A 13,957-nucleotide genomic window follows, 5' to 3' on the forward strand; every position below is an offset into this window, starting at 1 on the left:
TGGAGATATCTGATATACCAATTTCTTTAAGCATAATCAATATTCCTGTACATTGCCTTGTTGAATCTATCAATCAATATACATTGCCTGTCTGTTATTCCTGTGTGTACAAGTGTTTTACATTCACGCCTGGGTATTTGAACCCAACATCATTTCTCTGACCGGGTGGGTGGGAGATTCGACCCATTCTGGAACCCAGCCCAGAGGCAGCATCTGCCTGAAAGGAAAGGCTTGAAAACAGCTGCAAATTGGTTGTCCGATCATCTGAGTATGAATCACCCCCCCCCACTTGTAATCGCAGCGTACCTCTGGGGAAGGATAGAGCGGGCTATGAGGGAGGGATACTGATCACAACTTCAATGGAATCAGCCAAGCCCAAGTTTTTTTAAAATAGATTCAGAGTAACCAATTCATTTTTTCCAATTAAGGAGCAATTTAGCGTGGCCAATCCACCTATCCTGCACATCTTTGGATTGTGAGGGTGAGACACAGACAGTGACTCGGGGCTGGGATCGAACCCGGGTCCTCGGTGCCATGAGGCAGCAGTGCTAACCACTGAGCCACCGTGCCGCCCTAGCCAAACCCAAGTTACAACTGAATTCATGGGAAGGGGTTTCTTACCTTTGGTTGGTGGGGGTGTTTACTGCAGGATCCTCAGTGAGGAGGCCTCATTTTTCAGAGACATCCAAATATTAGATTCAAGGAGCCTAATGTCTGTTTCAGTAAGTGAAGCTCTAACCCCACTGATCTCCTCAAGTCTCATCCAGGCAGGTTTCCTGTTTTGGGGTTGTGGTAGCTCATTCAAACCAGTAAAACTTTAGACATGAAAATCCTGTGTTTTTTTGCACGTGTTTAATTTGCTTTGAACGTGTGTTTTTTGGCTGTAGGATTGAACAGAAAGGAATTCAAACCTTCACATCACCAAGGACCTGACATATTGGGTCTCCGCAAAGTGTATGTTCAATTAAAGAAAGAAAGGAAGCTGCTTTTCACCACTGGTGGGCAGGCATACCTGCTTCCCAAAACATCAGTGCTCATCAGGTGTCCTGTCAAAAGATTCCGGAAATCCATGATAACATGGGAGAAAGATGGGAAACATTTGTCAAGCTCGCCACATGTCACTGTCACTCAGTTTGGTTACATAAAAATAAACCATCTGAAGCCTGTAAATATTGGGACCTATACATGTGTAGCTGGATTTGTGCGTGAAAATTTTGTGATTAAAATAATTGGACGCAACAATAAACTGATTGAGTCACAATCCAGTAAACAGGAAGCAGAGATTGGAAATGGAATCTCAAATGAAGCATTAAGTCTGAAGGACAAATATCTGCCACGTTTAAAGGTAAATGGTAGCAAAGTGGATAAAAATCAATTCTTCATAAACCACCATGGCCAATATGATAGACTTATTCTTAAACTTCTGGAGATAATAGGTTGGTCTCGAGACAGCCTAGATTCACAGGAATCAAAGGGGTCCATAGAAAAAGACTTCACTTCTCTCGAGGATAGCATGGAATCTATCATTCCGTTAACATATGTGATAGATCAGGGGAGATTGGATGAAATCAATAAGGCCATACAACAGCAGACTGATGATCTGAAGGACGTCTATGCTACTCGTGTTATTGGCCAATTAGTTGCTGCGATTTCTAAGGGCCAATCAGATGGCAATGAACTCAAACAGAAACATGGAGAGAAAAACTCCGATACCAGTTCAGTGAAACCTTCTCTCCATAAAATTACTACCATGGATCACAGAGTATCAAAACTATCCTCAATGGAGTGGTCCAGTTCGAAGGAATTTACTCCTCCATCTAAAGAGTCGATCACGGCACCAATAATACTGCAGAAGTCCAGTGACAGAGGGTCACCACGCTCAGCAGAGGTCATTGCTGATGTGGGTCACGCAATATTGCTAATTGACCGGACCAGTAAATTGGTGCTGAGATGTGAAGCAGAGGGAAACCCAAAACCTGTCATTACTTGGACAAAGAATGGCCAAGCATTGAAATACAACCACCGGTAAGATCAGTTTTATTCAATACATTTCTAATATGTGGTTATTATTAAATGTGTTGATGCATTCATCACTATTTATCCTCTTTAACACTTATCTGAAGCTCAGACACTAATAATTCCAATCGATTTGGTATATCCCAAGCGAGTAATATTTTGGATGGTTCAGAATCATCTCCTGACATTATGGTAATTACAGTCAGGGACATCGGTTTTAAGTGTATTCTTGTAATAGTAATGTTTTTGAAACATCTAGGAATGTTTCTGAAAATTCTTATCAGTACTAAGCTATTGAGTGAATAATGGTTTTGCCAAGTTAATTTATGCACTTCGCTTTTTTAATCTGTTGTGTTATGTTTGACACATAGCCAACAAGATGCAGAAAGGTTTGTCCTGTAAAGACTCAGTTCTGCATAACAAGGAGTAGATTGATGTTATCTGTTTCGTTACAACATACTCATTAAAGCCTAAGCACTGGGCTTCAGCAACTTTATCGAAGTGGAATTTTAAACGTAGGTTGTTTACACGCAGCAACACCACACGATAGTGGGTGGGATTCCCCAGTCTCCCAGCCACGAGATTCTCAGCTGTGGGAGGCGGCGCGCTGTTCACGGGCGGTGGGATCCTCTGCCCCTGCCAATGGGAATTCTCAGTGAAGCCACCCCACACTGCTGGGAAACCCTGGGACGGAGATGCACTGCCAACGTGACCAGCGAATCCCACCACCAGAAAATGGCTGGAGAATTTAACAGTCATTTTTAAAACAGTTCACCAATGAATGCTCTCCTTTTTAGCTGGTGGCACTGGATCCTCAATAACAGCTGATGAGAGAATCTTCACTCCTCCTTTCACATTGATTCCATAAGTGTTCAAGTCCCAACACCTGATGAGGTGAAATATCAATGAGCTAACTAGGTGACTGGACCAAAACATTGTCAAGAATGCCAAATATAATCCTGGTCTTTAACAAGGTAGCACGACACTGCAATTAATACTTCAAACTTTTGCAATTTTCTTAGTGAATAAATGATAAATTTTACATGGGCTTGACTTTAATTCTATTCTGTTTGTTAGCTGCTTTTCTTCCCGGGGGCGGGAATTCGGCGGGGGCGGGAATCGGACCGCGCTGTTTGGCGGGCCCCGCCGCTCGATTCTCCGGCCTGGATGGGCCGAAGTTCCGCCGATAAATTGCCTGTGCCGCCGGCGTAAATTAAATCACCTACCTTACCGGCGGGACAAGGCGGCACGGGATGGCTCTGGGGTCCTGGGGGGGGCGCGGGGCGATCAGACCCCGGGGGGTGCCCCCACGGTGGCCTGGCCCGCAATCGGGGCCCACCGATCCGCGGGCGGGCCTGTGCCGTGGGGGCACTCTTTCCCTTCCGCCTCCGCCATGGTGGAAGAGACTCCCTCCACTGCGCATGCGTGGGATGCTGTCAGCGGCCGCTGACGCTCCCGCACATGCGCTGCGCGGGGATGTCATTTCCGCGCCAGCTGGCGGGGCGGAAATTCCTCCGGCGTCGGCCGAGCCCCTCAATATTGGGGTTCGGCCCCCAAAGATGTGGAGCATTCCGCACCTTTGGGGCGGCGCGATGCCCGTCTGATTGGCGCCGTTTTGATCGCGCCAGTCGGCGGACATGGCGCCGTTTCCGGAGAATTTCCCCCCTGTGACAAGTGACTTAACGGCAAAGCACATTTTGGAAATCAGTTCAGAAAGCCTGGGAACTCTAAATGAATTATCATAAAATGTGGACTATAAAATTGTTGTCGACCTAAATAACAGTTCAACAGATAAGGGGCGAAATTCTCCGTTATCGGCGCAAAGTCCGCCGATCGGCGCAAAAAACGGCGCAAATCCGACCTGCATCACGCCGCCCCAAACGTGGCGAAGTCTCCGGCCCGAAATGGGCTAGCAGCGACATGACGGGATCCGCGCTTGCTCACGTGGTTCACGCCGTGCAGCGTCATACACGCCGCACGGCGTGACGGCTCATAAGGACGCGCTGCTCCCCCCCACCCGACCGGAACACCCAACCGGATGGCCGGTCGCCGCTCAGCCCCGAGGTTCCTGTCACGGGCTATGGAGGCGCTCCTGGACGCGGTGGAGCAGAGGAGGGAGGCCATGTATCCCGGGCACGGCCGCAGTGTTGCCCCACGCCACAGCCGGCGTCTTTGGAGGGAGGTGGCAGAGGCCGTCACCGCTGCGGCCCTGACACCACGGACAGGCACCCAGTGCCACAAGAAGGTGAACGACCTCGTCAGAGCAGGCAGGGTGAGCCTCCCCCCCCTCCCGCCCGATATCCACATCCCCCATATCCACCATATCCCCCCTCCCCCATATCCCCCATAGCCCCCCTCCCCATATCCCCCATATCCCCCCTCCCTCATATATCCCCTCCCCCATATCCCCCCTCCCCATATCCCCCCTCCCCCATATCTCCCATATACCCCCTCCCCCATATTCCCCCTCCCCATATCCCCCATATCCCCCCTCCCCCATATCACCCATATCCCACATATCCCCCCTATCCCCCCTCCCCCATATCCCCCTCCCCATATCCCCCCTCCCCATATCCCCCGTACCCCCCTCCCCCATATCCCCCAAATCCCCCTCCCCATATCCCCCATATACCCCCTCCCCCATATCCCCCATAGCCCCCCCTCCCCATATCCCCCATATCCCCCCTCCCCATATCCCCCCCTCCCCCATATCCCCCCTCCCCATATCCCCCTCCCCCATATCCCCCATATCCCCCCTCCCCATATCCCCCATATCCCCCATATCACCCATATCACCCATATCCCCCCTCCCCCATATCCCCCATATCCCCCCTCCCCCATATCCCCCATATCCCCCCTCCCCCATATCCCCCCTCCCCCATATCCCCCGTACCCCCCTCCCCCATATCCCCCAAAGCCCCCTCCCCATATCCCCCATATACCCCTCCCCCGTATCCCCCCCCATATCCCCCCTCCCCCATATCCCCCTCCCCCATATCTCCATATCCCCCCTCCCCCATATCCCCCCTCCCACATATCCCTCATATCCCCCCTCCCCCATATCCCCCATATCCCCCCGCCCCTGCGTGTCTCACCATGCATGCTTCATTGTGTATCGCAGGAGCAAACGTCGAGGCACCCATCCCCGCAGATGCTGACCGCCCGCAGGATGCCCCTCGGAGGCCACGGGAGACGGAGAGACCCGGACCCTCCGGCATGCGACGCCCGCAGGATGTCCCTTGGAGACCACGGGAGACGGAGAGACCTGGAGCAACAGGGAGACGATGCCCCTGTCTCGTGCGGGTGCGACGACGCAGGCGTGTGCCACCCAGCGACGAGAGGGGCAGCCACAGGCCTCCGTCACAGCCGAGCCAGGACACCACTACCCAGGACACCCCTACCCAGGTCACCACTACCCAGGTCACCACTACCCAGGACACCACTACCCAGGACACCCCTACCCGGGACAGCACTACCCAGGACACCCCTACCCAGGATACCACTACCCAGGTCACCACTACCCAGGTCACCCCTACCCGGGACAGCACTACACAGGAAGACAAAATACCGGACAGTGACACAGAGTGGATGGGTGGAGACGAACACCCACCCCAAAGTGCCATGGACTCAGAGTGGGACGAAGAGCGCACTTTAGTGATGAGGCGTCTGGTACACTCACTGGTGCGCACAACACAGCCGTCCCGGTACAGCAGGTGGAGGTAGGAGCAGCAGAGGGACCGGGCGGTCAGAGGGCAGCCCAGGCCAAGCGAACATCTGCCGCCCAGTTGGATCCCGGGATCCTGGAGTTGCCACACCCACACATAGATCCGATGCAACCACCGACCCGGAGACGAGCGAAGAGGGTGACGGCCGGCTTGCGGCGGCTGCAGTCGCAGGTGGAGGAGTCCACCCGCGTCCAGGAGCTGGGAGTGGTGCCGGTCATACGTGCCACCCAGGCCGACACCGCACGGGTGGCGTCCGCGGTGGAGGCAATGGGTGCGACGGTGTCAGACATGGGGAACGGTTTGCGAGGCCTGGGGCTTTCCGTGCAGGCGGCGTCTGTGGCCCAGGACATGGCTGCCCTCTCACAGGAGGCCATGAGCCAGTGCCAGCGCCAGATGGCAGAGGCGCTCAACGCCATGGCCCAGTCTCTGCAGGCCATGGCCCAGTCTCAGCAGGCCATAGCCCAGTCTCAGCAGGCCATAGCCCAGTCTCAGCAGGCCATGGCCCAGTCTCAGCAGGCCAAAGCCCAGTCTCAGCAGGCCATAGCCCAGTCTCTGCAGGCCATGGCCCAGTCTCTGCAGGCCATGGCCCAGTCTCTGCAGGCCATGGCCCAGTCTCAGCAGGCCATAGCCCAGTCTCTGCAGGCCATGGCCCAGTCTCTGCAGGCCATGGCCCAGTCTCTGCAGGCCATCGCTGAGGGCATCGGCGCCAGTGGCCATGTGGGAGCCGGCGTCGCACAGTCACAGACAGGGTTTGCCAATCCCCTGGGCTCCATGGCTGCAAACCTGCAGACCCCTGTCGATACCAGCACGGGCCTCCAGGACTGGCAGCGCCAGATGTCGGGGGGGCGTCGGATGGCCAGTCCGTTCGCATCCCCCACCCATGTAGAGGCCTGGGGGCCATCGGGCACCCCGAGGGAGGAGGAGGTGGTGTGGTCCGTCCCGGGTCCCCCTGTAGGGGAGGTCCCGGTACACCGCGACACCTCGGACTCCCCCCTTCCGTCCCAGGTGCATCGGGTGGGCAACGGGCAGGACAGGCTGGCAGCTCGCCATCCCAGTCACCCGGGCCGCAGCCTGGCCCATCTAGGCCAGGACGCCCCAGGAAACGGCCGCCAAAGGGATCCCGTGTCACAGGGCAGGAATCACAGGAACCACCTCCAGTTCTGCTGTACCGTCTGGGGAACCACGTAGACGTAGTCAAAGGGCCCGTAAGGCCAAAAAATGAGACACTGAGTAAGTTGGCACGGGTGCAGGGCACAGATGAGTTTTAGGGGCTAGGGCACGTGCATGAACTCCTTTGGTTATTAAAGTCAATGTTACACCTACCAAAGCTGCCTTTGTGCTCTGTCCAAAGTGTGCGGGCGTGTCATGTACGTTGAGCGCAAGTGTGTGTGTGTGAGGGGTGGTCTTACCTCAGCCCCAGGTGAGTCTGCCCCTTCCCCCTGGGCCGCCATCAACATCCCCCGGGCAGAGGACGGGACCGTGCGCTACAGTGTCACAGCCGCATGCAGGGATGGTCCGGGTGGATGGTGGTACTGTGGCCATGGGTCAGACATAGTCCAACGATGTAGAGCCAGGAGCTCACCGCAGGGCGGGTTGTCATCATCCTCCACGGGCAGCACGGTAGCATTGTGGATAGCACAATTGCTTCACAGCTCCAGGGTCCCAGGTTCGATTCCCGGCTTGGGTCACTGTCTGTGCGGAGTCTGCACGTTCTCCCTGTGTGTGCGTGGGTTTCCTCCGGGTGCTCCGGTTTCCTCCCACAGTGCAAAGATGTGCAGGTTAGGTGGATTGGCCGTGCTAAATTACCCTTAGTGTCCAAAATTGCTCTTAGTGTTGGGTGGGGTAACTGGGTTATGGGGATAGGGTAGGGTACTCTTTCCAAGAGCCGGTGCAGACTCGATGGGCCGAATAGCCTCCTTCTGCACTGTAAATTCTATGATTCTATGATTCCATGGCCTGCAATAGACACGAGTCCACCGGCAACTGTGTGAGCCCGGCCCGTTGTGCCGCAGGTGGATCGGCAATGGGGGGGGGTGGTGTGGTGTGCATGCGGGTGGGGTGGGTGGGGTTGGGGAGGGGGGTGAGGGTGCTGAGTGGGTGGATGGGCGGGGGGTGTGGGTGGTCGGCTGTTGCCATGGTGTGCGGTCTGTCGCCGTACTACCCGATTCCCACGCCCATCTAGTCAGTGAAGCGGGCGGCTATCAGTCTGTCCCGTGCCCGCTGGGCCAGCCGGTAACGGTGGACAGCCTCCCGCCTGTGTCTAGCCCCGTCTGCCCTGACCATTGCCCCCATCCCCCTCATCTGGGGAGGACTGCGCCTCTTCCTACTGCTCCTCCACTCCGCCCTCCTCTGCCTGCGGCACATCGCCCCTCCCCATATTCCCCATATCCCCCCCTCCCCCATATCTCCCATATCCCCCCTCCCCCATATCCCCCCTCCCCCATATCCCCCATATCATATCCCCCCTCCCCATATCCCCCCTCTCCCATAGCCCCCATATCCCCCCTCCCCCATATCCCCCATATCCCCCCTCCCCCATATCCCCCCTCCCCATATCCCCCCTCCATCTTGGTGAACACGGCCCTGTTATCTGCAGGTGGCCGCACGGCGACGTGCATCCCATCAATCGCGCCCTGGACCATGGGGAACCCGGCCACGGCAGAGAAGCCCACATCCCGGGCATCTTGGCTGGCCCGGTCCACGGGGAAGCGGATGTAGCGGTGCGCCATGTTCACCAATAGGAAGGGGACCTATTCGATGAACATACAGGTGGTCTGCGACCACCGCATGATGATCCTGCACGTCTGCGCCCGATACCCGGGCAGTGTACATGACTCATACGTGTTGTCGCGGTCATACATCACCGGCATGTATGAGGGACGCCATCCCCGGCTGAGGGTCTGGTTGCTGGGCGACAGGGGCTACCCATTGCGATCGTGGCTGATGACGCCTGTACGGAGGCCACGCAATGAGGCGGAGAACCGCTACAATGATGCCCATGTAGCGACAAGGGGAGTGATCGAGAGGTGCTTTGGCGTGCTGACGATGCGTTTCAGGTGCCTGGACCTCTCTGGGGGCGCCCTCCAGTATCGGTCAGATAGGGTCGGCCGCATCATTGTGGTGTGCTGCGTCCTGCACAACATAGCCCAGCAGAGGGGCGATGTGCCGCAGGCAGAGGAGGGCGGAGTGGAGGAGCAGCAGGAAGAGGCGCAGTCCTCCCCAGATGTGCGGGATAGGGGCAATGGTCAGGGCAGGCGGGGTAGACACAGGCGGGTGGCTGTCCACCGTTACCGGCTGGCCCAGCGGGCACGGAACAGACTGATAGACGCCCGCTTCACTGACTAGATGGGCGTGGGAATCGGGTAGTATGGCCACAGACCGCACACCATGGCAACAGCCGACCACCCCCACCCATCCACCCACCCAGCACCCTCACCCCCCTCCCCAACCCCACCCACCCCACCCGCATGCACACCACCCCCCCCCCCCCCCCCCCCACAATTGCCAATCCACCGGCGGCACAACGGGCCGGGCTCACCCAGTTGCGGTTGGACGCGTGCCTATTGCAGGCCATGGAGGATGATGACAACCCGCCCTGCGGTGAGCTCCTGGCTCCACATCGTTGGACTATGTCTGACCCATGGCCACAGTACCACCATCCACCCGGACCATCCCTGCATGCGGCTGTGACACTGCAGCGCACGGTCCCGTCCTCTGCCCGGTGGGATGTTGATGGCGGCCCAGGGGGAAGGGGGCAGACTCACCTGGGGCTGAGGTAAGACCACCCCTCACACACACACTTGCGCTCAACGTACATGACACCCCCGCACGCTTTGCACAGAGCACAAAGGCAGCTTCTGTAGGGTGTAACATTGACTTTAATAACCAAAGGAGTTCATGCACGTGCCCTAGCCCCTAAAACTCATCTGTGCCTTGCACCCGTGCCAACTATCTCAGTGTCTAATTGTTTGGCCTTACGGGCCCTTTGACTACGTCTACGTGGTTCCCCAGACGGTACAGCAGAACTGGAGGTGGTTCCTGTGATTCCTGCCCTGTGACACGGGATCCCTTTGGCGGCCGTTTCCTGGGGCGTCCTGGCCTAGATGGGCCAGGCTGCAGCCCGGGTGACTGGGATGGCGAGCTGCCAGCCTGTCCTGCCCGTTGCCCACCCCGATGCACCTGGGACGGAAGGGGGGAGTCCGAGGTGTCGCGGTGTACCGGGACCTCCCCTACAGGGGGACCCGGGACGGACCACACCACCTCCTCCTCCCTCGGGGTGCCCGATGGCCCCCAGGCCTCTACATGGGTGGGGGATGCGAACGGACTGGCCATCCGACGCCCCCCCGACATCTGGCGCTGCCAGTCCTGGAGGCCCGTGCTGGTATCGACAGGGGTCTGCAGGTTTGCAGCCATGGAGCCCAGGGGATTGGCAAACCCTGTCTGTGACTGTGCGACGCCGGCTCCCACATGGCCAATGGCGCCGATGCCCTCAGCGATGGCCTGCTGAGACTGGGCTATGGCGTGAGCGCCTCTGCCATCTGGCGCTGGCACTGGCTCCTGGCCTCCTGTGAGAGGGCAACCATGTCCTGGGCCACAGACGCCGCCTGCACGGAAGGCCCCAGGCCTCGCAAACCGTTCCCCATGTCTGACACCGTCGCACCCATTGCCTCCACCGCGGACGCCACCCGTACGGTGTCAGCCTGGGTGGCACGTATGACCGGCACCACTCCCAGCTCCTGGACACAGGTGGACTCCTCCACCTGCGACTGCAGCCGCCGCAAGCCCTCGGTGGTTGCATCGGATCTATGGGTGGGTGTGGTAACTGCAGGAACCCGGGATCCATCTGTGCGGCAGATGTTCGCTTGGCCTGGGCTGCCCTCCGACCGCCCGATCCCTCTGCTGCTCCTACCTCCACCTGCTGTACCGGGACGGCTGTGTTGTGCGCACCAGTGAGTGTACCAGACGCCTCATCACTAAAGTGCCCAACCGAGGTGAGTGTTTCTGCGATGGTGGAGGGTGTTGGTGACAGCAGTGGCGTTGTGTCGTGCTCTTCGTCCCACTCTGAGTCCATGGCACTTTGGGGTGGGGGTTCGTCGCCACCCATCCACTCTGAGTCACTGTCCGGTATTTCGTCTTCCTGGGTAGTGCTGTCCCGGGTAGGGGTGTCCTGGGTAGTGCTGTCCCGAGTAGCGGTGTCCTGGGGAGTGGTGTCCTGGTTCGGCTGTGACGGAGGCCTGTGGCTGCCCCTCTCATCTCTGGGTGGCACACGCCTGCGTCGTCGCACCCGCACGAGACGGGGGTGTCGTCTCCCTGTTGCTCCAGGTCTCTCCGTCTCCAGTGGTCTCCAAGGGACATCCTGCGGGCGTCGCATGCCGGAGGATCCGGGTCCCTCCGTCTCCCGTGGCCTCCGAGGGGCATCCTGCGGGCGTCGCATGCCGGAGGATCCGGGTCCCTCCGTCTCCCGTGGCCTCCGAGGGGCATCATGCGGGCGTCGCATGCCGGAGGATCCGGGTCCCTCCGTCTCCCGTGGCCTCCGAGGGGCATCATGTGGGCGTCGCATGCCGGAGGGTCCGGGTCTCTCCGTCTCCCGTGGCCTCCGAGGGGCATCATGCGGGCGGTCTGCATCTGCGGGGATGGGTGCCTGGACGTTTGGTCCTGCGATACACAATGAAGCATACATGGTTAGACACGCAGGCAGTGATCAGGTGATATGGGGGAGGGGGGATATAGGGGAGGGGGGGATATGGGGACGGGCTGTCGGTGGCTCACTTGCTAGTACGCCCCCGACCTCTGCATCAGCAATCTCCCGGTCCTCAGGTCCGCCAGCCAGTTCCAGGGCCCTTTCCTCGTGTTCGGTCAGTGGCCTCTCATCAGCGGGGCCTCCTCCAGTCCTCACATGCTTCCTATTGTTGTGTGCGCGCTTCTCCTGTGGGGAGTGGTGGCAGGGGTAAAAGGAAACAGTGTTAGGCAGGTATATGAATGCACGCCATCGGTTGCGCGTGCATTGCAGAGGTTAAGGTTAGGGCTGGATTCACTTGGGGAAATGGGGGAAGGCGGATATGGGGGAGGGGGGATATGGGGAGGGGGGATATGGGGGAGGGGATATGGGGGGAGGGGGGATATGGGGGAGGGGGGATATGGGGGAGGGGGGATATGGGGGATATGGGGAGGGGGATATGGGGGAGGGGGATATGGGGGAGGGGGGTTATGGGGGATATGGGGGATATGGGGAGGGGGATATGGGGGATATGGGGGAGGGGGGATATGGGGAGGGGGGATATGGGGGAGGGGGGATATGGGGGAAGGGGGATATGTGGGATATGAGGGAGGGGGGATATGGGGAATATGGGGGAGGGGGATATGGGGGATATGGGGGAGGGGGGATATGGGGGAGGGGGATATGGGGGGATATGGGTGAGGGGGGATATGGGAGATATGGGGGAGGGGGGATATGGGGAGGGGGGATATGGGGGAGGGGGGACATGGGGGACATGGGGAGGGGGGATATGGGGGAGGGGGATATGGGGGAGGGGGGATATGGGGAGGGGGGATATGGGGAGGGGGGATATGGGGGAAGGGGAATATGGGGGATATGGGGGAGGGGGGATATGGGGGCTATGTGAGAGGGGGGATATGGGGAGGGGGGATATGATATGGGGGATATGGGGGAGGGGGGATATGGGGGAGGGGGGATATGGGAGATATGGGGGAGGGGGGATATGGGGAATATGGGGAGGGGGGATATGGGGGAGGGGGGATATGGGGGCTATGGGAGAGGGGGGATATGGGGGAGGGGGGATATGATATGGGGGATATGGGGGAGGGGGAATATGGGGAGGGGGGATATGGGGGATATGGATATCGGGCAGGGGGGGAGGCTCACCCTGCCTGCTCTGACGAGGTCGTTCACCTTCTTGTGGCACTGGGTGCCTGTCCGTGGTGTCAGGGCCACAGCGGTGACGGCCTCTGCCACCTCCCTCCACAGACGCCGGCTGTGGCGTGGGGCAACTCTGCGGCCGTGCCCGGGATACAGGGCCTCCCTCCTCTGCTCCACCGCGTCCAGGAGCGCCTCCACATCGCGTGACAGGAACCTCGGGGCCGAGCGGCGGCCGGCCATCCGGTCGGGTGTTCCGGTCGGGTGTTCCGGTCGGGTGGGGGGGAGCAGCGCGTCCTTATGAGCCGTCACGCCGTGCGGCGCGTATGACGCTGCACGGCGTGAGCCACGTGAGCAAGCGCGGATCCCGTCACGCCGCTGCTAGCCCATTCCGGGCCGGAGACTTTGCGACGTTTGGGGCGGCGTGATGCAGGTCGGATTTGCGCCGATAACGGAGAATTTCGCCCCAGAAAATCCAAGTTTCTAATCTCTGGATTATTACGCCACGTGCAAATTGGCATAGGGTGCCCAAAATGAGAGAGATGAATACGTGGCTCCAAGACTGGTGAAATGGGTTTTGGTTCACGGGGCACTGGTATCAGTACTGGGGAAAGTGGGGGCTGTACCGTTGGGAGAGAGACATCTGAACGGTGCTGTGACCAGTGTTCTTGCAAACTGGGGGCGTAAAGAGGGCTCTGAACTAAATAGAGGGGGGCTGGTTCCAGAGAGGGCTTACGTGGGCTTACAAAGCAAAAGGATATGGCAGCATGACAAGGCATCTATTTAACTAATGATACCCAGAGGGCAGCGGGGAGGGGCAGGGGAGGGACAGAGGGCAGTGGGGAGGGACAGAGGGCAGTGGGGGGGGGGGACAGAGGGCAGCAGGGAGGGGGGGACAGAGGGCAGCGGGGAGGGGGGACAGAGGGCAGCGGGGAGGGGGGACAGAGGGCAGCGGGGAGGGGGGACAGAGGGCAGTGGGGAGGGACAGAGGGCAGCGGGGAGGAGGGACAGAGGGCAGTGGGGAGGGGGGACAGAGGGCAGTGGGGAGGGGGGGACAGAGGGCAGCGGGGAGGGGGGACAGAGGGCAGCGGGGAGGGGGGACAGAGGGCAGTGGGGAGGGGGGACAGAGGGCAGTGGGAGGGACGGGGAAGGGACAGTGTACAAAAGCTATGGCGTCAAAAAGAGAAAAAATGGTCACGGCAAATTATTGGCTCTTTGCTAAAATGCATTTGACACAAAATAAATGAATTAATGGCTTAATTTGAGGGTAAGGGGTGTGATCCTATAGCCAGTGACGAGACTTAGTTATAAGAATATCGGGCGCGATCCTCCCAAAGGGAGA

General features: G+C 58.7%; 1 protein-coding gene across 2 annotated transcripts in view; it reads left to right on the forward strand.

Moving 5' to 3' along the window:
- LOC140429922 (ADAMTS-like protein 1) overlaps nucleotides 1–13,957 on the forward strand; it is a 489,170-nt gene that overhangs the window by 399,014 nt on the left and 76,199 nt on the right. The window contains exons 19-20 of one of the 2 annotated variants that reach the window (XM_072517518.1): nucleotides 888–2,025; nucleotides 2,814–3,000. In XM_072517518.1, the coding sequence (XP_072373619.1) occupies nucleotides 888–2,025; nucleotides 2,814–2,844 (1,169 nt within the window). In that variant the 3' untranslated portion in view covers nucleotides 2,845–3,000. Of the gene's footprint in view, nucleotides 1–887; nucleotides 2,026–2,813; nucleotides 3,001–13,957 lie in introns of those variants that run through there. The other variant, XM_072517517.1, reaches the window with a different exon arrangement.

Source organism: Scyliorhinus torazame, chromosome 9 (genome assembly GCF_047496885.1).
Source record: "Scyliorhinus torazame isolate Kashiwa2021f chromosome 9, sScyTor2.1, whole genome shotgun sequence".
Lineage (NCBI taxonomy): Eukaryota > Metazoa > Chordata > Chondrichthyes > Carcharhiniformes > Scyliorhinidae > Scyliorhinus > Scyliorhinus torazame.